The sequence below is a fragment of the Plodia interpunctella genome, chromosome 14 (genome assembly GCF_027563975.2).
Source record: "Plodia interpunctella isolate USDA-ARS_2022_Savannah chromosome 14, ilPloInte3.2, whole genome shotgun sequence".
Classification (NCBI taxonomy): domain Eukaryota; kingdom Metazoa; phylum Arthropoda; class Insecta; order Lepidoptera; family Pyralidae; genus Plodia; species Plodia interpunctella.
In genome coordinates, this window is record NC_071307.1 from 9,499,192 (window position 1) to 9,525,408 (window position 26,217).

General features: G+C 36.6%; 2 protein-coding genes and 1 pseudogene across 6 annotated transcripts in view; 2 read left to right on the forward strand and 1 right to left on the reverse strand.

Annotated features, from left to right (window-relative positions):
• On the forward strand, nt 1–18,855 carry Ipk2 (Inositol phosphate kinase 2). 3 transcript variants are annotated; one of them, XM_053754823.1, is made up of 6 exons: nt 1–179; nt 9,322–9,516; nt 10,820–11,065; nt 12,327–12,515; nt 13,143–13,323; nt 13,551–18,855. In XM_053754823.1, exons 2-6 carry the CDS (start codon nt 9,336–9,338, stop codon nt 14,011–14,013), a joined length of 1,260 nt encoding a protein of 419 aa, XP_053610798.1. In that variant the 5' UTR covers nt 1–179; nt 9,322–9,335; the 3' UTR covers nt 14,014–18,855. The 3 variants fall into 3 exon arrangements, with proteins under 3 accessions (XP_053610798.1, XP_053610799.1, XP_053610800.1); XM_053754824.1 differs by lacking the exon at nt 1–179 and adding an exon at nt 8,368–8,641; XM_053754825.1 differs by lacking the exon at nt 1–179 and adding an exon at nt 8,648–8,783.
• On the forward strand, nt 212–6,027 carry LOC128675420 (probable 3-hydroxyacyl-CoA dehydrogenase B0272.3; annotated as a pseudogene).
• The window catches only part of LOC128675416 (AN1-type zinc finger protein 4-like), a 17,049-nt gene continuing 5,506 nt past the window's right edge, over nt 14,675–26,217 (reverse strand). For 2 of the 3 annotated variants that reach the window (XM_053754818.2, XM_053754821.1), the window contains exons 5-11: nt 25,644–25,784; nt 24,507–24,557; nt 23,112–23,363; nt 21,810–22,020; nt 20,483–20,638; nt 19,909–20,150; nt 14,675–19,266 (exon numbers count right to left, since the gene is read on the reverse strand). In XM_053754818.2, the coding sequence (XP_053610793.1) occupies nt 19,022–19,266; nt 19,909–20,150; nt 20,483–20,638; nt 21,810–22,020; nt 23,112–23,363; nt 24,507–24,557; nt 25,644–25,784 (1,298 nt within the window). In that variant the 3' untranslated portion in view covers nt 14,675–19,021. The remainder of the gene's footprint in view (nt 19,267–19,908; nt 20,151–20,482; nt 20,639–21,809; nt 22,021–23,111; nt 23,364–24,506; nt 24,558–25,643; nt 25,785–26,217) is intronic. The other variant, XM_053754819.2, reaches the window with a different exon arrangement.

Below are 26,217 nucleotides of genomic sequence, written 5' to 3' on the forward strand. Positions count from 1 at the left end.
ACTGACACTTGACACAAAGTATGAAAAAATATCAACAAGTAAATTCTTGTTTGAAAAATTAATTTTATTTAAAAAATATTTGAGATAACGTATTTTTTTATTTAGTTTTTAGTATCCTTTTATCTTATCAAAATGTTCAGTGCTGTGTTATCATGTCAACATAAGCCTGTTTATTATGGGTATGTAACTTCTCAATATCTACCTACGTTTTTATCACTGTTATGTTATGATAATTTTACCCGACCAACCGGTAAGCGTCGGATGCAATTTGTTTACAAAGTCCGCCGGTTGAAGTTATAGTCACGCACTTGTCCACTTTCTTTCGCCGCGTACGTTCACCTCGTTGCTATGAACAAGATACTAGTTGTTGCTACCAGGAGCTTCTCTAGTTCCTCTTCTCGAAATGCAATCAAAACTATCACAGTAGTCGGCGGGGGCCTTATGGGCTCCGGTATTGCACAGGTAAGCCATTTCTGGTTAATAATTTTGGACTTTGACCTACAATGCTTGTAAAAACATTGTTGATGCATTTGCTTCAACAAAGTTTTTTACCAAAAAATCTTGAAATTGAAGGTCATGTATAAAACTTCTATGTTTTTGCCAACTTTATATGAAAATTTATTATTATTATTTGTAAATGGCTTCACATGCAGCAAATAAAAATTGTTATGTTTGTGAAGGGAATGCTAAAAATATTCAATTTTTAAGGTAGCGGCACAGGCCGGTCAAAATGTTACCATTGTAGACATCAAGCCAGAACTGCTTGAAAATGCCACAAAATCAATTCAGAAAAACTTGGGCAGAATCGGCAAGAAGACTTTTAAGGATGATGCGGTGAAAGCAGAGAACTTTGTCAAAGAATCCTTCTCCAGGATAAAGACGTCCACAAAAGTGGAAGATGGAGTGAATGTTGATCTGATTATTGAAGCGAATTGATTGTGGAGAAGCTGGACGTCAAACAGGAGCTATTCAATAAGCTGGACCAGGTAATTTAAACTTAAAGCAATGGTTATAAAGAACTAGCTTTGGCCCTCGGCTTCGCCCGCGTGAATTTCCCATGGGAACAGTGAAAGGTATATCACTCTTCATACTTCAAATTACATCTATGGATATAGAATATATTGTGGCTTAGTGACCGCGATAAATACACATTATAGTCCAAATGTTTCTATAAGCAAAGTTCGTCATAATATAAAACTGATACTGAAGTATACTCCAGATGTTATCATGGTAAAAATGCAGATAAAACTGATCATAAATCTCATAATCTTATTTTATCAGATAACTTGTACTTTAAACTTAATTGTTTGCTATTGTGTTGTCTTCTGTTATGTCTATTATGTAACTTTACAATATGAATTGCAGTCACTTAAATCCACCAAAAGTTTTATTATAGATGCGAAAGTATGTTTGTTTTTCTTAATACTCAACCAATCTTCTTGAAATTTCTCATACATATAGTTGGAGAAGAATATAGACTACCTTTCAATTCGGGGGAATAGTACTTTTCGGGCAAAGGCTAGTAAATTTTATTTTGTATTAAAGTCAACAAGACCTATTTATTTATTAAGCAAACACAACAGTTAACAATCACATACAGTTTTGTAACCATTATTGTATAATGTATAGGTACTAAATTTAGATCGCGTCACTGCACCTTCAGTCAACAGTTTTAAGAACAGATTGGATAACATCTCCAAACTTCAAGACACGCATCAGCTTAATGAGCTGCTAATGTGTTATAAATTAATGTCCTTAATTTTGGTGTGTCCATTCCAGCTGGCTCCGGAGCATACGATCCTGGCCACAAATACCTCCTCCATCTCTGTCAACTCCATTGGAGCTGGCATCAAGAGGAAAGACAGGTATTTTTTATACTTACAATATTATAAAAAAGAAGTCTTTCGTGTGTGTCTGACTTAAAAAACTACTGGACGGATTTTTGTACGATTTTCACCAATAGATAGTGTGACTCTTCAGGAATGGTTCTTCTGGAAGCCGAGAAGGGCCGCTAGTAAATACGGAATTTCAACAAGTCCCACATAATGATTTCATCACCATGTGCTAAAACAAATTATAGATAGGATAGATAGATAGATAAGACGTTTATTTGCATCAACTGAGACACGTACAAACAATTAAAAGTTGGAACATGTTAGATAGTAGATATACACATCTATAAATAGCAGTAATAAGATTGTTTCCGTGACGTAAATGTGTGGCACTGTCCTATTTATTTGATATAAAAAGACACGCAATATACGGTTTAAAATAACAGTGTACAAAACCATAAAATCATATGCCAAGTAATATAAATAGGCAATATCTCAGTGTAAATTCTACTGGTTTACTCAAACTACTTGAGGGTATATAGGATTGCGCGGACAACGAAGACAGACTAAAAATATAAAAGGAGAAATTATTAATTTATGAAGAATTCAGACTTAATATTCAGTAGAATACATACAAAAAATTATTCACAATTAGCTCTAAACGAGGGTGGCCGCTCGCCAGAACAACTAAAAACCTTGAATTATTTAATTCGATTGTATTAAAAAGTCAATTTCTCATATTCTGGTGGTAGATACGGCGGGCTCCACTTCTTCAACCCGGTCCCCGTGATGCGGCTGTTGGAGGTGATCCGAGGGGACCACATCTCGGAAGCCACCTGTCAGGCCATGATGGAGTGGGGCAAGGCCATCGGCAAGACCTGTATCACTTGCAAGGACACGCCCGGATTTGTGGTCAACAGGTTATTGGGGCCTTACAGTGCGGAGGCCTTGAGGATGTATGAGAGAGGTAGGTGAATTCGTTTTATTTTCGCATGGGTTTTTAGCTTATCGGTTTTCGCACTATGGCCTATGGAAATGGAATGAATGCCTTTGGATTTTACAAATGTCTCATGTTTTTACGGCCGCGCTTTTAAGAGTGTAGGGTAAGGACAGTATTGTAGGTTTATATTCGACACAGTTGCCACAATCTACTAAACGGAAAACGGTGCATGCAACGGTCTGGTCAGTAAATTGTGACTACATATTGTACAATAGAAAACTATATTACTTTTTAATGAAGTCCTTTATGTAGTGTAGCATAATTATTTAAAAGAAATTCATTGAAAAATATGATGGAGGCGCTAGTGTGCGCTCGGTACACTTTTGAAATAAATAAATAAATGAATGAATGAATAAATAAATAAAAATAGCTAGTGACTGGACTGTTTCAAAATCGATCTTAAATTGATTTGCAAGTTATTGCTACCTTTCAGCAATTTTAACAAATTAGTGTCTATTGTTATGTATACAAATTAAGAAAGTATTAAAAATTACTGTCGACTAAAATTAATGCTAAAGCATAACTACCTAACCTAACCTACCGACGTAACACATAATATGTATAAGTTATATTTACACGAAAATTCGCTTCAATTTCCCCATTTTGGTTTGGTTGTGGTCGCTTGAAAATATCTCCTTCACGGATCACAAAACAAATGCATGCATCTTCTGTAAGTATTTATATATTTGTTTTCTTAATTTATTGTCCGTGCAGAAACTGAATGTTATGTGCTTCTTAGGATTATTTTATCATGGCTGTTTGGGCTTAGATCCCTTGCATCGCCATATGGATAAACGAATAAATAAAAAAAAGGGATTATTTTATTTCCAGTGAAATTATTGGTCATTGAGATGCGCGCCAAAAGAGTAGGACACTGTCATGTCATGACAAATTAACATTTTATCATTAAGTTAGGTACTAAAGCAATGTTATACAAGTACCTACTCTCATTCGTAGTCGTATTCCTCATGGCTGAGGGTCGTGGTCATTACGTGGAATGAAACACAACAATTTTCTTAGCATTATTAATGGAGTGGTTTGCCATTGCCTTCTCCATATCACGCACGTTAATAATCAACTAGTGCGCAGGTTTCCTCGCGATGTTTTCGTTCACTGGAAGCAAGCGGTGGTCTTTGAAAACTACTATACATGAGTTAGATTGGTATACAGACTCATGTGGCACGAGTAGGATTCGAACCTGGGACCTTTCGATCCACAGGCGGGCGTCTTGATCTTACATCACCACCGCTTATGATAAGTACACGAATACATAAATGTGTAAGTATTATTTCACCCTTTCAACGCCACAGTCTAATACATGTGACAAACAAATGTCGTGCCCTGGCCGCCACAATCATATATATCAGACAAATAAATTGGGATAAAATAACTCTGAATTTATATGTAAACTTATGCAATTAACGCTACAAGTTTTGGTTGTCCAGATTGTATATACATCAGAGATAATAAAAAGCGAAATATGACAGCATATTCATAAGTAGTTTTAATTAAATTTCCATCTTTTTGACCCCTATTTTTAAGTCCAAACTGAAGTAATATTTATTTCAATGTGGAGCGCCCAGGTCAGATATATATAAGACTTTAGTGATGTGCCAATTGAACAACAGTAAATCTACAAAAAATAACAAGATTTTATGTATTCAAATCAATATGAAAACAAAACCAAAACGCTATATATGTATACGGCATCAAAGCATATTATCAATTTATTATATTTTACTTCGTAAATTTAGCATAACTTCCTTCATTTCCACAAATCGATGTGCATTAAAAACAGTAAGTTTACAACACTATAGTAACTTAAAATTAATGAATCTCGTACGCCAATGTCGGATTTATACGACAGGAAGTGACGTCAGAGGTGATAGATATTTCTCGAACAACTTATTTTGTGGTGTCTATGTAGGTGTTTTTTGTCTTTTTAAATATATGTATTTACCATAAAAGAGAAATGTTATTAGATTTGTCAAAATTAATAATAATATTCACAATTTAGGTTGTTTCTCATATTTTCCCATTAGTAGTTTGACATAAAATAATAATAATAAAAAAAACTTTTTTAATTGTCTATTTTAAAGACCGGAAGTTGTCACTTCACTATAGATGCTATAAATATGCGCCAAAGTCACATATATCCGACTACTAGTGATGCGAAATTAATTTGCTTGTAACTTTATTTTTATTATATTGATTTATTAAAAGTTACTGATTGATTTATTGTCTTAAATATTTCAAGGGATCAATAATATGACCAATAAAAACAAATAAATAAACTAATATGACCTTTTATTTTTTTAAATTGAGATTCGAGTGTGATGCACAAAAATATCGATAAGTTCATGTTCTCAACACTACTTAAATTAGGCATCTTTGGGTCGTGGCGTCTGGTGATCGTTTTTGAGAAAATCCGTGGCGTGGAAAGGGTTAAACACACTTATTATATAACTAGTTGTTCGCCACGAACTTAGACCTTGCTAACGCAATATTTTTTTCATCAGTTTTTACAAATTTGTGAATATTTCAAAAACTACTTAACCGATTTTGATGCCCCACGAACTTGAAAATTCCATTGACAGATCCTATATACCTTTTAAATTTCATCAAAATCGGACCAACGGTTCGAAAGTTATCGCGTTACAAACAATCATATAAAAAATGTATTTTTGCCCCAAGTAGAATGTTAGACCTCGCTCGGTCAAGTATATATATATATGTATATTCATATATCATTATGAATTCTAGGAGATGCGACAAAAGAGGACATTGACATCGGAATGAAGTTGGGCGCGGGCTACCCCATGGGCCCATTCGAGCTGGCAGACTACACGGGGCTCGACACCAACAGGTTTGCTCTGCAAGTCATGTTCGAGAAGACCGGAGACCCGGTGTTCAGGCCGATCCCACTGCTGGACAAAATGGTTGCCGATGGGAAGCTGGGCATCAAGAGCGGGGAGGGATTCTACAAATATAAGAAATAAACGATTGTCTATTTTTTATATTTTTTATGTTTCTAAGTCATAATGATATGTATCAAAATTGGTTAAATCATTTTTACCATATACTAAATTAATTATGACAAGTAATTTTATTGTTATATTTGTATTTTAAAATATTTTACAAATCGTTTAAAGAATGTTATTTTTTTAAAATATATTTTCCAAATCTTTGTTAATATTTGTGTGTTTTTTTATTTATTTACGTGTATAATGGAATTCTTCTGAAATATAAAGCTACTCCGATATACTTTTTAACCGATTCACGAAATTGCGATCGTTGAAAAACTTAAATTTAAATGGATTTTTATTGATACTTGTTAAGGACTAGCCAATTATTTAGGTATTTAAATAAAGCCAAGTGAAATCCCACTGCTGGATATTATTAACCTTAGTTAATAATAAGTTATCCAGCAGTGGGATTTCACTTGGCTTTATATAAAGAATAGTATAAACATTTTACATTTTTTATTAAGTAAATTATACTATTCTTAAGCGGATTTAGATAGCCCCTAGGAAGAAATCTACGGAATTTGTATAATTAGTACGATAATATCAAAACTATTTAACATTATGAAACATCTGAAGCTACTATATATGGATTAAGTACCATGAACTTAGAAAGATAAATGTTTATCGATTAAATTTAAAATGATAACAATTTTATTATGTAATGCTAGTAGTCACACAGTCAAACAAAATTAATTGCACAATCGCCATTATAACCGCCGTATTGAGCGTGTGGCCACCCTAGAATAGAACCACACCTGCCGTGGATGTCGTACGAGGCGACTAAGGGACAGCCTTGGTAGCTGATTAGTTAATGGCATTTCCAAGCACGGTTCGCGTAAAGCACGTTGTGTAATCACAATCGAATGTTCAAAATTGTTGGGTTTGTTTTTATACACTGACCCCGGGCTTCGATACATCATAGCCCTGAATGCAACCTGAATGGAACACTCGAGGATGAGAGGGAGTTCCATTGACAATTTGAGTAATTTATGATTTATTAATTTTAAATTAATTACAAAACATAGTTGGTTGAATCTGTAGCTTTTTAGTCTGTTTCTTTTGGTTGCATTTTAGGCCTAATATCGTACTAATAGTATAACAAGTGGCTTTCATTATGAAACAGTGGGCTATAAATACATTTTGACAATAGAGGTAGGTGATATATAATAATAATATGTATATGAATCGAAGTGGACCCTGGGCTCAGAGGTTCAAATGGCTGCGGAAGAAACCGGGATTACGCTCAGATGAAAGAGAGATGTATATCGTATCCATCCATACTTATGTTGCTAATGTTATAAACACGAAAATCTATCTGCCACGCTTTCACAGTCATAACGCTGGGTCGATTTTGATGAAATTTAGAATATAGTTAATGACCCGGGCTCGATCCTATATCGAGGCTATCACGGACGGAGATGCGGGCAACAGCTAGATGTCTTGTAATAATCCTTTCTGTATATGATTACTGAAATGTTTGAAAGTGATATAATTCCGCTAGGGGCGCTGGTGTCCATGTCAAAGGGAAATTTAAACTTTAAAACAAAAGAACAATTATTTTTAGGCGATGCGACGGCGCAAGACATCGACACGGCAATGCGGCTCGGCGCGGGCTATCCCATGGGACCTCTCGAACTCGCTGACTTCACAGGCCTGGACAACAAGGTTGCCATACTCGCTGTTATGCTAGACAAGACTGGCAACCCTGCGTTTGAGCCCATACCGCTTTTGAACAAGTTGGTTAGCGAAGGAAAGTTGGGAAGGAAGTGTGGTGTAGGGATCTATAAATATGATGTGAATTTGAAGAAAACCTTTGTATAAACATTAGGGCGACGTCCTGTCCTCCTCTTCTGGGGCAATTACAGACATGTTATGCAATAAATATATTAAAAATTGTACTGTTTTATTTCATAAAATCTACGAAAATAGTACTCCAAAAGGGATGTATGGAAAAAGGAACTTGCTTCAACATTTCTCTTTACCACAAATTCATAACTGACATGAACGTTCTAACCAAATAATCCTTAATAACTTTACATTCATTACATAGCCTGGTTCGCATTTTCGCGTAAAAATACTTTGAGTGCACTAATCAGTGACTGTCCAGTTACGTAAAGCTGCATCGCGATTAGCAATGATGTCATTACGTATTTTACCAACATTAGCTGGTTTTATAAAAATATTTTTGTTTCATTGATCGTGTCGATAAGTTTTGATAAAGGAAATATTATATCATAAATCCATAAATTTGCTGAAATCAAAAGATAATTAGGCACTATTCATTTTATTACATTATTTGTGCCTATTTTTAAAGTTAGAAACTTTCTTTTAGGGGAATAATTTCTATAAAGGAAGTTAATTTTTTTTAAAAATAATATACGGACAACATAAAAAAATAATAATATCCCTTTATCTTGCGGATGTCGTAAATTTTATATATTGATAAAAGCAAGTCCATCTTGATTTATGTATTGATTAGATAGGCGATGATTCAAATAAAATTTAATAATACCTAAGTCGCACTTTTTCGCGTGCTCCATGACGCGCGATCTCGTTGAATTTTACGATTCCATATTTCTATGAATCGGTACAAATAAAAATAGATGTGATGTGCCAGTGTTAAAATCTATCACATAATCTTTAACAGGCGAAAACATCTACCGTCTAAAAAGAAAAGACATTCGAATTTTGAAAGTGATTTAAAAAATAAATTTTTGTTTACCGCCTATATTGGTAAACGAGTGACATCGATCGAGGACTTGTTTTTGGTTGAGGAAAATTTTGTAAGTCAATCTCATTAGAATGCTATATTTATAATCTGTTTGTTGTTGTTTGCTACGTATTAGTGCTAGTGCATCAAATTTCATGTGTTTTTATCCAAGTCTTATCATTGTCTTGATAATATGTACGGATTGAAACAAAGAGGTAACCACTCCTAAACATTTACTTCCGTACTTATTTAATTTTCTGAATCTTGTGCATGCCAATTCAGAATAAATCCGGCCTGCATATTCGTGTTTAGAGGACTTAACAAATCCGTAACAACTCTGAATTCTATCTATTGGTGTCGTTAAAATATTGGTCCCTTCTGGCATCATAATAGGAACCACCGTTAAAGAGTGCTTCTTGCATAGTAATAACTTTATTGCTCAACACAAAGTTAGACAGACACAAGAAACATCATACTAAAACAAACTTAAACTTTATTTCTCATATTGCTCCAGATTGTGGATATATTTTTTGGTTTACGGCTAAAGTTAAAGCATTTATTCAGAAATTATACTTGGTATTTCTCAAAAAGCTACAAACTAGTCTCTCATCTGAGCGTTTGATACGCGCACACGATGACAAAAATATTAGCGATTTCTACTAGTTTCTTATGTGTATTTCGTTTGTATGAACGAAACGAAAAATATGACGATGTCAATTTCTCTGTATGAAGTTAATCAAGAACGTTTTCCAGGCGGGGGCAGCTAGATGAGCGATGTTAAGCGGCCGACAGTCCGCTGGCAGCGGTCGATACAGAGCGTGCACTACGACCTGCCGCGGCCGAGCGTGGAGGTCACGCGGCCGCTGCGGATGCCGCACGAGCGGGAGATTCAGGCGTACGACAGGCAGGTGGCCGGCCACACTGCTACCAGCGGCAAGAAATACCTGGGTGAGGACTTGATTATTTATCTAGCAGTTTGTGTGGAGATATAGAATATATAGATATAGATATATAAGAAAGGAAGTGTAAATAGGACAGAACCCATGTAGCAAACAAAATGTCTTATTCTAGGGATTGTAAATATGAAGGCCATCTCACTAAGCCTTCCCGTTGTCTTGGTTAAACCAGTCACATCCCTCATCTTGTAGTTATGTCTGAACAGTCATGTAGAATCTGTACAATGACGTAATATTTAAGAAAAACATAACAAATAGTTACGACTGTCGACTACTGACCCCACTTAGAATCTCGTACTAACCTGTGCTAATTCTAAACTTGGACTCCCAAGATATCTTGAAAGATGCCTTGAAGATATCTAAAATGTATACTTAAGACTATCAACGGAGATCTCATTCACATCGAATCTGTTCAACGCAATGAAGGATACGATAAAAAAAGTATAATTTAAAACTTTTTTTTAACTGAAATAATCATATTTTAGAAAATATATGGTGTACTTTTTTACATTATACATTATACATTTTACTATAAACAACTATTTATTTAGAAAAAACTAGTTTCGAAAAGGTGTTTTATATCACTAAAAGTAATTTCCCTGCCCTTCGTCGTCCTTGGGAAGGTTACAACGTGGTATGTACCAAGTTTGGGACAAGTCGAGTGGTGAAGACACCCGCTAAAGTATATATACATTAGTTGGTACTAATATGGTTCTACTATGGTGCTAATATGGGTATTAGCGCGCAACCGCGCCCGCGCAATGCTACCAACCTTACTATACTACATATATGTAGTAGAGTTTAGACTTTTTATGGGCAATTAAATACATGGGCAAGTAAATTCGAAGGTCAAAGAACGTGTAGTATCCGCCCGATCATTGTCACATCGATCTTTATTTTATTATAACTCCTAGCTCATAAAAATATTACGCCAAGCAAGACGCTAGGGTTCATCAATCATCCTTTAAATTATATATGTGTGTTATACGAAATTTAAAATGGATTTAAAATAAAAGAAGTGCTGGTTTCTATCTAACTTCTCACTATCAAATCGATTCGAAGTGAGACGCAGCGAACCAATCACATTGCGCTATGGTCGATTCTTAACCAATCACAGTGCGCTATTTTGAGTCAACGATAACGACTAAAGATAATGTAGACCTTCACGCGGGGAGTTTCTTAGCGCGAACGAATTGATATAATGCTTGTAAGTATTACAGAACGATACAATATTTAGTCCAAATTCCTAATATATTTTCCAATTTCGACTGTAAATAAAGTTTCTTCTGGTCCAGGTCTTCTCCAATGCAACGATGGGACGATACTTAAGCCCATCATAAAGGAGGCGCAACGACGAGAAATGGAGTTTTACGAGCGGATCACCACCGCCACTGAGCCGGATTTGATTGAATTGAGCCGACTGGTACCTCGATACGTGGGCAACAGACAGTATACTTACAACGGTCATCAGCAGCAGTATATCGTGTTGGAGGATCTTACGCAGAACATGTTGGAGCCTTGCATTATGGACGTTAAAATTGGTTAGTATTAGAAATTGGAAAAATATCTCTATGGCGATTTTTGTCTCTGCGTTAAAAGTAGGTATTGTGTGTTAATCTAAATGTTAATAGCATTTCACTTAAAAACGTCGTATGTCACGCAAAATTACGCCTGTTTTGATGTGCTTTATTATTGCGCTCCGTTACGTATCGCGCGTAAATCCAACGTTTGCATGTTTGTATGAAATGAAACTAGGCGGGGCATCTAGCTAGAAGGTACGGTCGGGGGTTGAGTAAAGCTACAAATAGGAAATGGAGCGTAGGACCGTAATCGTAGATAAATAGAAAAATCGTTTATTCGACTGTTACAATCTCACAAACAAGCAAAAAAAAAACTGCAGCAGGCCTACCATCAACTTTTACAGAACGATTCCAATTTAGGCACCTAAAATGAATCGCATTCATACAAAAAATTAAGTCGATGGTACGAATTTGCGATGCAGTTCAGTTTAGGTCGTAAAGTGGATCGCGTTAAGAGATGATGGTAAGCACCCTGGTCCTTAAAATTAAACACAGTATAATATATTCACGTGCTGCAGCAGCCAAAATGGTCATAGCTCACGACATTTTTGCACTAGCGAGAGTGCAAAAACAATTGTTCTACTTTCCTACGATAAGCTATACTACAAATGGGGAAAATTGCCGTTAGATAGTTCGACAATGTAAAGGAATTTCTGGACAGAAATGCTCGATGTAGACGGGATTTGTTCATTCATTCTTTAGTACTTTATATTTATGTAAATGTATACTAATTATCAAAACTTTAACGAATGTTTACATTCCATTTAATATTTATAAATGTACCCTAATTATTGAAACTTTCATTAATGTTTACATTCCATTTAATGTTTATAAATGTACCCTAATTATTGAAACTTTCATTAATGTTTACATTCCATTTAATGTTTATAAATGTACCCTAATTATTGAAACTTTCATTAATGTTTACATTCCATTTAATGTTTATAAATGTACCCTAATTATTGAAACTTTCATTAATGTTAACATTCCATTTAAGTTAAATGCGAATCAGTAAACAGTAAATAACTCTGAGTAAATGTCTGCTGAGGAGCCTGCCACCCACAGCACAGGGGAACCTGCAGTGGGTGTCAGTACACAATATTATGTCATATAACAACAGTTATTTACTAAAAAATAAATTTTTCATTTTCATTTTTTCATTAGTCCTGTAGGCAGTGTGTCACGGAGAGCTGAAGATGATGATGATCGTATTATCTGACAGGACGCTGCACGTGGGACCCTCTGGCGACAGAAGAGAAAATCAAGAACGAGCAAATAAAATACGCGGCGTGCAAGCAGCAGTACGCATTCTGCATCCCCGGGTTTCAGGTGTACCAGCTGGCTACCGGACAGCTGCACAAGTATGGCAAGGACTACGGGAAGAAGCTGCAGGGGGATATGGTCATTGATGGTAATTTAAAACCGTGTTCGTGAGCGTTTCAGAAGTTATTTGTCTTTTATAGACAGTGGAAGGTGTAATGGAGTGCCCTGCGGCCTTGTATAACGGAACCGAATGAAACTGCAAGTCGATGTAGTCGAAGATGGTAAGACTTTAAAGTATTTGTGAGCGTTTTTAGAAGTTATTTGTCTTTTGTAAATAGCGGGGGGTCTAACAAAGTACCCTGCGGCAAGCCACATAATTAAATAGTTGCACAAATGCGGAGAGGACTACGGGAAGAAACTGCTAGCAGACATGGGTAATGGGTAAATATAGTAGTCGCGTTTTTAATTGGCTTTTTATGTCATAGAGATTTGTTTTGCCCAGCAGACTTTGTTAGGACCAACACGATTTAAACGAGATTCTTTCGGCATTTCTTCTCATACTCAGCAGTGGTCGTTCCGAAATGCCAGTAATTTGTAGATTCGTAAAATATTTTATTTCGGATATGCCGTGAAAACAACTCCGTGCAGAGTTGCAGCGAATAAAATCAAATCATTCAGAAATTAGATCAATTCACGTAAAATTTTGTATCGTATAGTAATTTGTCACTGTAGTGTGTAGTGTACTTAGGCTTTACACAACACGATTATACTCCAGCAATAAAGAAGTTCCTGAACGTGAGCGAGGGCGCGGTGGCGCGCGCGCTGCTGCTGCGGCTGCTGGCGGCGCTGTGGCGCGCGCAGCGCTGGGCGCGCGCGCAGCGCTCGCTGGCGCTGCGCGGCGCCTCGCTGCTGCTGCTCTACGACGCGGCGCGGCTCCGCCGGTGCTGCGCCAGCGAGTGAGTCACGCTTGATGCTTTACTCTTGTCTCGTTTCAATTTTCCGATGCTCGATTTCGTAATCTGGGGGCACGACTCGGCATGTTTTTGATATTATTTTTTGTGGCCATTCAGATGGTAGGCTCCTTAAATGGTTCACATTTTGAAAAAATTGCGTCAGACCAATTTTAATGTATATATTTTAATTAATTTAGTATTATGTGAGCTTGACCCCGGTCCCCCCGCAGGCCGCCAGCCGCGCGGCGGCGCTCCATCCACTCGACGCACAGCCCCGCCTCGGGCTCCAACTTCAGCGGACAGATCTCAAACAAAGGCCCCGTCTACAAGAAACTCAACCCCGTCTCGATCACCCCCATGTCCGTAGCCCAAACATCTTTCTCCCCCCCGCCCCCCATAAACAGCCCGTGGAACGACATTCTGGAAAAACTGAACCACAACCACTCCTTTGACCACAATTACGAAGATAAACTGAGCAAAATAAAAATGAATTTCCGAGCGACCCTCGATCAAATGTGCAGCGATTCCCCGAATCCTAATCCTTGGGGAACCGTGAAAATTATTGACTTCGCGCATGCGTTCTTCAATGAAGACGACGATTTGAGGACCGACGACAATTTCTGCGAGGGCATAGACAATTTGGTCAAGATTTTCGAGTCGTTTCTCAGAGAGACCAACGATCAAATTATGTGATACATTAAATTTAAAATTATGGTTGTAAAGTCGTATTAAAAAACCCAATTTTTTTATTACTTTACAATGAGAAGATTATATAATAAACAAAGACGTAATAGACTATTTCTATCAAATTGTAAATAACAGTTTCTATGGAAAACATTATCTAAATGTTACTGTTTTTAAAGTATCCTAAAATGCTAATAAAGTTTATTTATTGTTACTTTCGTTTTGTCACTGGATTCTAATCTAGTGATTAAGAAATATTTACGCATATAAGTGTATAATTCAAAGACTTATGAAAATAATAGTATTTTGTATTTGCTCAATAACTATATAGGTCTTTATAGTAGTAACTTTCATAGTCGGTTTTAGTGATCAATTGATAAAATGTATCTTTCGAATTAAAAAAATAAATCTATGTACAGTCAACAGCACGTCAACCTACACAAATTCATTGCAAACTCGCCGCTATTATCGCTCTACAGAGGTTCATGCAGGGTAACTTGGTGTGCTGTTGACTGTACTAGTTATCATTGATTATAAAATCAGACACTTTTTTATCACATTACTATAACGATATTTAATAATGTATAATTTCAGTCAATTTTAATATAATTGATGAGAAGAGTACCGTTGAAACATATTATTGTTTTGCAAAGGTAAAAAAAAATACAAGTTTCGCTTTCGCATTATAAATATTTATTTCGAAATCAGCCAAAATTATTTTCCCAAATAAAATAATCTATAAACTTAATATATAATCTAATATGAAATGATTCGGGTCCACTTGGCGAGCGACTGATACACATTACACGTTGCTGCTGTCCAAGAGCGAGTTCCACACGAGAAATATTTAACCTAATTTTCACTGAAGAACAAAATTGTGTAACACTATGAACGAAGCAAGTGCATACAACATTATAGCCTGTAAATGCACTATAATTTGTTACTAAGGCAGGAAAGAAAGAGAACCAAGATTATTTTTTCTGCCATTTATTTGCAACTATATTGCCATCTCGCTCATACCAGTTGTTCGAACTCGACGGGAATACGTTTTCATTGGAGCGAGAATTAATTTTGGGTGTTCATAATTTTTCCCTCTGCTTTAGAAACGATGTATAACCGAATTACTAATGTGTCAATAGCATTAACCTTTATTTTATCAACTTGCCATTCGCTCTAGTCCAATAGTGCAAAACTCCCTCACACAAACGTGCTTAGATCGCTTACAATAAATATGTGAACAAATAAAACAATTTATGACAGTTAATTAGCTATTTACCTTTGAGTGAAATATAAATAGACATTTGAAATAAAATCCTAAGACTATGAGTATTTATAGCGAATACACTCAAATATAAACGACATAGATAATATTAACAAGAATTTATTAAAAGCGTCCGACTCGTGTGGAACCCGATCAAAGACTGAAGTTTATCAAGATGGCCGCCACTTGACACACAATTTTTGACGTGCAACGAGACGAATGTCAAAAATTATAGCTAAATTGTTTTTACTAAGTGTTATATCAAATACAATTTATATATTATGCAAATTATCTATAGACACACCATTCTGCTAGTCATTGCAAAGTTAACACACCCACTAGTATTTTATGATACTTCACACATACACCGTTTTATTCTAAGTTACAAAAACACCATAATTATTAATATTAAACACGTTTTAGGCCGTGTTGTCGAAACTAATGATTAGAAAAATATAAGTCTTAAAAATAGCGGGGTAAGTCCTGTGTATAGCACAAAATGATTTTATTTATAAACTAAAATAGCACGAACTCGTCTCATTACACGTCAAAGGTTAAATTTAGATGAATCTGTCCTGCTTCGCTCCAATGAATTCAAAAACAATAAATTGCGCGATTTTTCACTCTGTGTAAACTGAAATATTTTTTTCTCACAACAGTATCATTCAATTGAGTGAGGCAAGACGTGTTACTTCACTTGTGAAATCGCTAAGATAGAGATAAAACTTTAGACACAAATTATGTCTGTTTTATTTCACATGTACACATAAATGCATGAATGCTCCCGCAAGATTATAGTAATATAATCTTTTCACACGCCTCTTTTATCTTAAATTCACAATTAAAAGAAGCGAAGCGGCTCAAGTAGGCAAAAAATGAATAAAATAAATCATTGTTATAATAAAAAATAGAATATTTCAAATAATCACTAAATAATATACAAATCTCAACTATGCAAATCACTTTAAAATCTAATTTTACAGTCATCGAGGTTGCACAAGATGATTGTATAAGAGGATTTTAAACAGTATTTACAATAACAGTCCGCCAAGCGCCCGGCAGGCGTTACAAATGAAAATTAATTATAGCATTCATTAATCTAATGTTACAGAATGTGATATACGACAACAAATGACAGAAACCATACCAACTAGCACGAAATAAAGCACCTCCAGTAACTAAGGGCGATATTTTTTATTTTTTTTTTATCATTACAATAATATATTTTTTTGATAATTTTTTCAGATTATTTCATTACAAAAAAAGAAAAAAAAAACAAAACACACACATGGCAGAAGATTTTTAACATTTTAATCTTAATTTAGGTCAAATATTATATCACATTTTGTTCGACTCAGACGGAGACCGACGTCGGTTTCGCGCGGAAACTGACGCGACTCTCCCCACGAATCAGGCCTAAAACAGTGCTCTGTGTACATTATCATACCGGTAAGTTATGATCCAAGAAGGATAAGCACTCAAAAATCTATATTTGATTACTTATGGCTATTTTCCCCTTGGCCATTATTGGAAAATAAAAGAACTTTAAAAATCGTCGAATATAATTATAACACTTTCCCGCCGACGTCAATTTAACAAATCTAACTAAATAAAACGATTTTTCGTACTAAATGGATGTTACTTGCTATTTTCACACGCGCACAGTATGATCACACCTCTCCGCGTTAAACGTTATTTCAATTATCACTAAAACTTTATAAAACATTGAAATCCTACCCAAAATTCAAAATTTTTATACATAATCTATCCCTTAAAACGCGAACATAATATCATGAAAAATTTAGGCAGATTTTAAGAATTCCTCGTTTAAAATTATTTTCAGTATGTATGTATAAATATTTTTTCATACGTTCCAATGATATATGAAGTTTACGTTGAGCATTGTTTTAGGCCATAGTATTAGTACAAGCATCGCATACAACTAACGAAACTACGAAGGCATCGTATCCATAGTCAATTTTACATTCTCATCACTCAATTATAGGTAAATACTTGCCTACATAACGTGTGCAATTCATCGGTTAGTTTGTATTAAAGCTGTAAATTCAAAGCAAATTATGCAATAATAGAAATGTACGAACAAAGTACACGAATAGACCTTATACAAAATAACCAAAATTCAGTGATAAATAAAATTCATGGAAACAAATTAAAAATAATAGCAATAAGAACGTTATGTAGGCTTGTGCTGAGTAATTTGTTACCTACCGTTTTTAAAGTCATTTTTTTATATGTGTATATCAAATGCGGTATTGTAATATTACACTTGTAAAATAAAAATATTAATGTTCATCCGTTAAAAAAAATCTGTAAGTATACACACATAAGGCTCACATTTAATATACAAATATTATATTCTCAATTTACAATAATTTGTCTTACTTGAAGTCTGAATAACGTCAAGCTGAGGTCTTATCTTAGTAGCTTGAAAAGAGGCTTCAAATAAAACATAGATTTTGAAATCATACATCATATAATTAGGCCACGGAAGTGGTACAATTTAAATACATTAGAAAGAGTCAAGAAAAAATGTAAATGAATCTATAAATTATTTTACACTACCATTAAATACCTACTAATAGTGGTCACTTCTGACAGAAAACATTTAAGCTACACGCAGTGCAATTTGGTACGAAAATAATTTAAGTCCCATTTAGATTTTTTCAAATATTTAAGTTTTCCCACTTCCGCAATTAGATTTTTTTTAATTCGATGCGTTGCAGTGTCGATGCCTGTCCTAAGGCCTTCGCGGCTACCGGTCGTCATATTATCTGTATATATTTATAGATCGAACTGTATATATTCTCCGTTGACTATATTTACACTGCGTTACATATGCGATAATATGTGATAGGATAACAATTTATATACAAACTATTTTTAATGTGTATACAGTTCTAACATTTATCTTGTAAATGTATCTTCTATATTTATAAAAAAACTATTATCAGCGTTCCCATGTCAAATATATTGTAATATCAGTAAATAATAATTCATAGGATTTGCAGAAAAAGTAGGAACGCGGACCTGGGCTCTATCTAATCAGATTCAGATGAAAGATAATGTGATGATGAATGTCAGAACTAAATTTAATTATTAAAATTTTAAAAATCAGCGAGCTGGAATCATACCCACATCACTGCTTTGGAATAATGCTCTTAACCAATGAGCTATATAGACCATATATAAAAATGCAAATATCAATATAAAATCTCGGAACTGTACACACGTTAGAATTATAACAGGAATATGTTTATTAAAATGTCGTTTCCAACCATTACACAGATACCTTAGTCACTAGCAACGCACAGCAACACATATTTACACGACATTATATAATCAGCAGTATTGAAAACTATTAATCCACATATATATATAACCTCACCTTATGGAGGGAAGTCGTTTATGATGTTTTGCTCACTACGTCGTAAGCGATTGGTCTACATCAGGCTTTCTTTTTTCGTGGAATTATAATATACAGCTCTTTTTTTTTTGGAAAGTAGAATCTATAAGAATAAAATCTTTCGTTCATTTCTGTGTTTTAATGTAGGAAACAACGCATTTTTTTTTTTAAAGTTTTACGACAAACTATATCGTAGAAACATGTTAATTTTTAATTTCGGATCTTTCATTTTGAGAAAAAACATCGGACTACCAAAAAGTCAATTCTAAATTTGTAAAAAAAAAAAAAATAACTAAACAAGTCGAATCGAAAAGTCGAGGAGAAGACTGTAACTATATCTTGGGCAGCTTGGGCGCGGCGACGCGCGGGTTGTCGCGGCGCAGGCGGCGCTGCGCGGGCGCGCGGTAGTCGTAGTCGCAGCCGTGCACCTCCGCGTAGCGGTGCGCGGCGCAGAACCGCGCGCCGCAGCGGCACGCGTGCTCCGTCGCGATGCTCAGCCGCTTGCGGCACCACGAGCACCGCGCGCGTCCGCCGCCGCCGCCGCTAGCTGCTGCCGGCGGCGGCGCAGGGCCGGTCGCTTTCCAAATACACCATATGTTTACACTGGGTGAATTTCCGAGTTGCGGTCGCGCGACATTGACAACTTTTCAAATTTTAACAAAGACAAGAATCAATTTCTGAAGAATGAATAACGGTGCGGCCACAGCGGTCGAAACGCTCGGAAATTCACCCCACTGCTTAATTACTGTTAAATTGACGACCACGGTGGCGCAGTGATAAAATGCTTGCCTCTGAACAGAGAGGTCCCGGGTTCGATCCCCAATCTGGTCATGATGGAAAATGATCTTTTTCCGATTGGCCCGGGTCTTGAACGTTTATCTATATATGTATTTGTTATTAAGACTAGCTCAATCTGTGTGATTTGTCCGTATATATCTATTTATTTACTGTTTTTGGCATCTTTCACCTGAACGATATCGGAATCGACGGAATTGCGAAAAACAACTAAATATACACTATTCGCAAAATATCACTCTGACCACAAATTTTTCATCGATAAGAGAGATCAACTCTGTAGGACAAGTAGAAGTAGATGAAATTTAACCCAAAAATATATACTCCAACACCAGTGTTAACAATAACAAACTCTAAAAAGAAAAGAAAAAACAAAACACACAAACATCGAAGCAGGTGAAACTAAAATAAAAGAAAATCTCACCATCCTTCTGGGCAGTCTCCGACTGCGTGGTCTTCAAGTCCTCCTTGACGAAGTCCTCGTAGCTGAACAGCCGGCCGGAGTCCACGTTGCGCTCCCGCTCCACGTCGCTCGGATTGATGTCGTCGAAGTCCGTCTTGAATCCGGGCTGGAAGTCGCTGCGGAGGTAGGCCGAGTCGTGGAGGTCGGCCAGGGTGTGCCCGTTGTGGTAGAGGTCACTACGCGAGTGGTCCACGCTGTTCACACTGTCGAGTTCAATTATTTTCATTATTAAAGTATTACTTTACTTGCTGCGCCCCGGGGCTTCGGTCCCGTGGGAATTCGGGATAAAAAGTACCCTATGTGTTATTCCAGGTTATATTCTACCCGTGTACTAAATTTCATAACAATCCGTCCAGTAGAATTTTCGCATTTATAATATTATGTTTATGAGGAAACGCTGCTGCCATACATTTTTTATTTATAAGGGTAATTTAATAGAATAGTATTTGTAAAATTACGATTTCTAGTGCTAACATTCTGAGCTAAGCCAGGGACGGACATATAGTTTTCTTGAATATAATCAATAAAATGTCACCTGTTGAACTCCTGCCTGTCGACTTGCGAGTTGAGATGCCTCCTCAGCCGCCTCTCGCAGCCGACGGACAGGTTGTGGGGCCGCAGGTCCAGCCCGTCGTCGGACAGGTGCAGGTGCGAGCGGTTGCGGTGCCGGCTCAGGGCGGGCAGGATGCGGCTATAATTCACACTTTATCTGTACATCCATACATACATCTCTCTTTATAATATTAGTATAAAAATTAGTACATACAAATATTTTCTCTTAATAATTGATACTAGTATGAAAATTAGTATTAAATAACAAAGAGAAAATAACTGTATTTTTTGAAATGAATAACGTCAAAAAAACACCTGGACCTATTTTGATGAAATTTGGCACAGAGACCGATGATGAAATGTTCAGGAACAATATATGCTACTTTTCTATTATGGTTCTACCCCAGCGAAGCCGGGATGGGCCGCTAGTTTTGTATATTCTAGAACATTCCACTGTGAACATTAAAGTTGTCTTTTTTCTCTTTCATCCATCTACCCATGTCCTGGTTTCAAAAGGTGGTAAAAAAACTAAAATTCGAAAGATTCACCCGTGATTATACAACTGACGGCAAACTCTCTTTAAGAATGCTATTGGCTGTCAGCCGCCAAGGCTGTGTAGTCGCTGTGAATATCCTTAGAAAGATATGGTGAAGACCTATTCTTTTTTAATTTAGTTAACAACTCTTAATTAGCTTTGTCACTTGCCGTTTCATTTAACATTCCCTTCCTATACATTAACTTTTTTTGACGAAACCATTGACCTTTTCTTTGATTTTCGTCTATTCCTGATGCCTTTAATGTACATATTAAGCGTCCTTTTAGTTACGTGATTTTGTTTCCTGCACAGAGTGGTCCTGTTCTAAAGCTTTGGAGCTTTAGAACAGGACCAAATAAATAAACAGGACCAAGTAAATTATTGGTAATTTAAGATGAGTTTATTGTAGACACCTGCAGGCCTAGCATGCGACGAGTCTATAATTTTGTCGATAGAGAAGACAAAATTTGTCTACGAAGATAAATGTATAGTTTTCCCTAACATGGGATCCACCTTTCGATAAAATATGTCTTCATGATGAACATATCGACACGACAAATCGATGTAGCCATATTATAAAAGCATACTATTTTTGTATGGCAACATCGGTACTTTTTTCGTTCAATTCATTCAATTTTACGCTCAATTTAGTTAAATTTCATATCCCAGCTCTAATTTAAAAAAAAAAAAACTTTACTATATAAAAACACATGTTTTTGCTAAATTCGTCGTCGAAGACGAAAAACGAAAGCACCTTGCCGGCGCGGACACTCACCTATTCCTTTTCAATTTCTCCAAATCCGAGGTCGAGGAAGAGAACACGGCGTCCTGCAGCGGCGGGTGTCGCGGCGCATGCGGCGGCCGCAGCGGCGCCGCCAGCGCGTGCAGCGACTGCAGCGCGTGCAGCGACGACGCCGAGTGAGAGATGGGCGCGGCGGAGCCCCAGCCCGCGCCCGCCGTCGCCCCGCTGCCGCACACCAGCGGACCTTGGGGTAGGCGATAGTATCGATAGTTTATGTAACACTTGCATTTGCCCGCGGCTTCGCCCGCGTGATTTTATCCAGTTATTTTCCTGGATGAAAGGTACCCTATGTCCTTCTCCGTACTTCAAATGTATGTATGTAAAATTTCAAGAAGATTGATTGACTAGATAGAGCGTGAAGAGGTAACAAACAAACTTACTTTCGCATTTAAAATATTGGAAAGTCAGGATTGCAGAGCAATACTATCGATCACTCGCCATGTCTGTTCGACACTATTGATAGTATTTTTTGTTAACATTGTTTCTATCAATAGTTTTGCCAAATAGCTACAATAGGCCTATCGATAGTATAACCTTTTTCGATTTAAACTCTAGCGATTGTCAACTATCGATAGTTCGGCAACAGTAGCTGTAGTAACACCCGTACATGTGAGGTAAAAGGGGACAAAATATTAATTGTTACATAATACAACATAACTTTACTATTATATTGAATAAATAGTATCCTCTCAAACTCTAATTGTTCCGTTTTCAACGTTTTATTTCCATTAAATTCAATTTCGCGCGCCTTATCGATGTATTTGCCAAATCGCACCATTTATATGGTACTGCATTCAATTCTAGCCAATAGGAACGCGCGGTTCGCCGCCGCGCATGCGCAGTGCTGCCGGCGCAACAAAACGCCATAGCGGCGGCAAGGGGATTTTTTTCTTCGTTACCGGCTCTTAGCGCGAGCGCATTACAAAAAATATGTAATAATTGTGTTATCATATAAGTGCATCGCCAGTGCTCCTATATTTAAACTGGACTATTTCTATCGTTACCGAGTATTGAATTACCGTGTGTCAGGCCGGCCGGCAGGTGTTTAAGGACTATAATTCCAGTGAACCATATTCGTGAGGGATCTTGGGGTACAGCCGCTGTCTATGTGGTAAGTACGCGTAATATTCCTCATTGGCATTACTGCTTGCAGTATCGTTAGGCCGAAAGGTATTTGATCCAGATGAGCGATTGACAAATCCATAATTTATCGCGTCAATTTGCAACACCAACTGACTAAACAGATCCCATGAAAGAGTAGCTTACACAACTCACCATATTCAGCAGCCGGTATAGGAGCCAGATTCTTCGCAGCGAGTTGCGGCGACCCATCCCTGATGTGACACTGTTCGGTATCCAGACACTCCTCCAGTATGGCCCCATCCTCCTCCCTCTCCCGGCGACCCTGCACGAGAATCGAACCCGCGAGCGCGTCGGACAACTTCAGACGATCGGTGTCCTCCTGCACCGCGGGTTCGGAATCCGTTCTCGTGCCGATCGGGGGCAAGTTGGGAGTCACGCTCCACTCTAAAATTATCAGTTTATTTCGTCTTGGCTCAAAATGTCCTTTTCTCAAAATGTGCTTGTATTTTTGATGATAATTAAGATAACCATTTATTAAACGAACATGATGAGAAAAAGACATTATGGGATAAGGACATTTGGGAAAAGGACATTATGAGAAAAGGACATTATGAGTAAAGGACATTATGAGTAAAGGACATTATGAGATAAGGACATTATGAGATAAGGAAATTATGAGATAAGGACATTATGAGATAAGGACATTATGAGATAAGGACATTATGAGATAAGGACATTATGAGATAAGGACATTATGAGATAAGGACATTATGAGATAAGGACATTATGAGATAAGGACATTATGAGATAAGGACATTATGAGATAAGGACATTATGAGATAAGGACATTATGAGATAAGGACATTATGAGATAAGGACATTATGAGATAAGGACATTATGAGATAAGGACATTATGAGATAAGGACATTATGAGATAAGGACATTATGAGATAAGGACATTATGAGATAAGGACATTATGAGATAAGGACATTATGAGATAAGGACATTATGAGATAAGGACATTATGAGATAAGGACATTATGAGATAAGGACATTATGAGATAAGGACATTATGAGATAAGGACATTATGAGATAAGGACATTATGAGATAAGGACATTTTGAGAAAAGGACATTTTGGTTTATTTAAGCCTCTTTTTTCTTCGCGTGTCGATGGCATAAAATCGGAAGAACTGGTGGTCTATGAAAACTTATTAGTCAGATTGATATATACAAATTCATGTGGTCACGAGCACGTGGTCATGTTCCATGATTCGAATCTAGGACCACCGTTGGAAACTAATGGTACCTTGCTGAGCGGGAGTCAATTTGGTACATTAAAATTGTGATTTAGTTCATCTTTTTTAGTTTAGTGCCATATCTTGTTGCGCTGCGCCCCGGGGCTTCGCTCCCGTGGGAATTTCGGCACAAAAAGTACCAGATGTGTTATTCCAGGTTATTCTCTACCCGTGTACCCCAAATTTTATAACAATCGGTCCAGTGGATAATGCGTGAAGAGGTAACAAACAAACAAACAAACTTACTTTGGCATTTATAATATTAGTTAGGACACAACAAGGACCTACCGAGTGGCGGCAGCAGCGCGTAGCCGTCGCGCGCCCGCCCCGGCCTGTCCTCTGCGGGGGAACAACAACGCTTCTCGTTGTATATCTTACGGTCTTACGGTCTCAGGTGTAACCCTGTCTCAGTTGGTTACACCCAGGGCCCTTCATGTTGGGATAGACTGTATGCTATACATATTAAGCACATATATAATCGATTTAAATATTAGAAGTTTTTATCATGATTTTTGTTTAATGTTATATATTTATATTGTTGATGAACCTAATAAATAAATAAATAAATAAATAAATAAATACCGCAATCACATCAGTGATCTACGGTATCTATCGGTCGATGTCGATCAAATCATTTATTCAGAAATTAGGCCTTCACAGGCACTTTTTCACGTCATATTCTAAATCAAATGATGTTTACCAAAGCTACAAACTACTAGCATTTCGGAACGACCACTGCTGAGAAGAAATGCCAGAAGGGGTTATATTACTGATAAAAAAATATAAATTTATGTATATTTTTTATCAGTAATATAACAATGTAAGTACACAATAAAGTACATGCTCAAAAGGTAAGTATACCGAAACATATTATGATTGTGATCAAGTGCTGATGAAAGGAAATATATATATATATGGTTACATATTTACGATGAGTTCAAGCCGGTGTGATAAAGGCCACACCTAGGTTTAGCCGAACATATGATGGCTACAACTAGACGTTGCCAAATGAGATTGGCTGGACACAGAAGTGGTAGAGCTGGCGGTAGCTGATACTTAAATACAATTAATTTTCAGGGGCTGCCCTCAAAATTAATTGTATTTAAGTATATTGATACTTATTATAACTATTGAGTTATCTAAGATCAATATATATATATTTATATATATATATATATATATATATATATATATATATATATATATATATTCAATATATATATATATATATTTTTTACTAAAAATATTATTGGAGCCAAGCATTCGATTAAACACTCTGTTAAACCTTCAAAAACAAAATTGTAGAAGAACGATGTAGTGAACTTCGATTGCGTGAGAATCTGAGTCCTAATGCTTCGATTGCGTGAAATCTCGTCCCTAATATATAATTTCTCGTTGTATCAAGAGTAGCTAGCCTCGTCTCACCTGTCGTCCCCCTCCGCAATGACATCGTCTCCATGCGTCGCCGCAGCTCGATCATCTTGCCCATCGTCAGCTCGTTGTCCAGCGCCGCGCCCGCCACTCCCGACTCCAGCTCTTGTTCCACCAGCGTCAGTGACGACGAGTCTGCATCACGATATTATGAGTTAGTCGCGACGTCCACTACTATGTATGCGACTAATTGCCACTAGATGTCGGTAGTTAAGTCGTAAGTCATGTCAGATGCCTTTAAGCGAACTTAATTTAACATTTATGATATGGGATGTGTGTTAGATTTATTCAAGTTCGTTCTTTTTTACGTCTTCACGTGTTATCTTCTCAACCAATCTTCTTGAAATTTCGCATATATAATAATTGAAAGTACCTATAGATAAGGACATAGGGTACCTTTCATCCCGGAAAAACTATTGTCCACGTGGGATTTGAGAAAAACCTATGTATTTTATTATTAGATAGACTAGATTAGCACGTTTTATAAATTTGCAATAAAAACACTAGATTGCGTTATGTGTTTTTAAATGTGCTATGGATAGTCAGTCCACATCAAGTTACACTATCA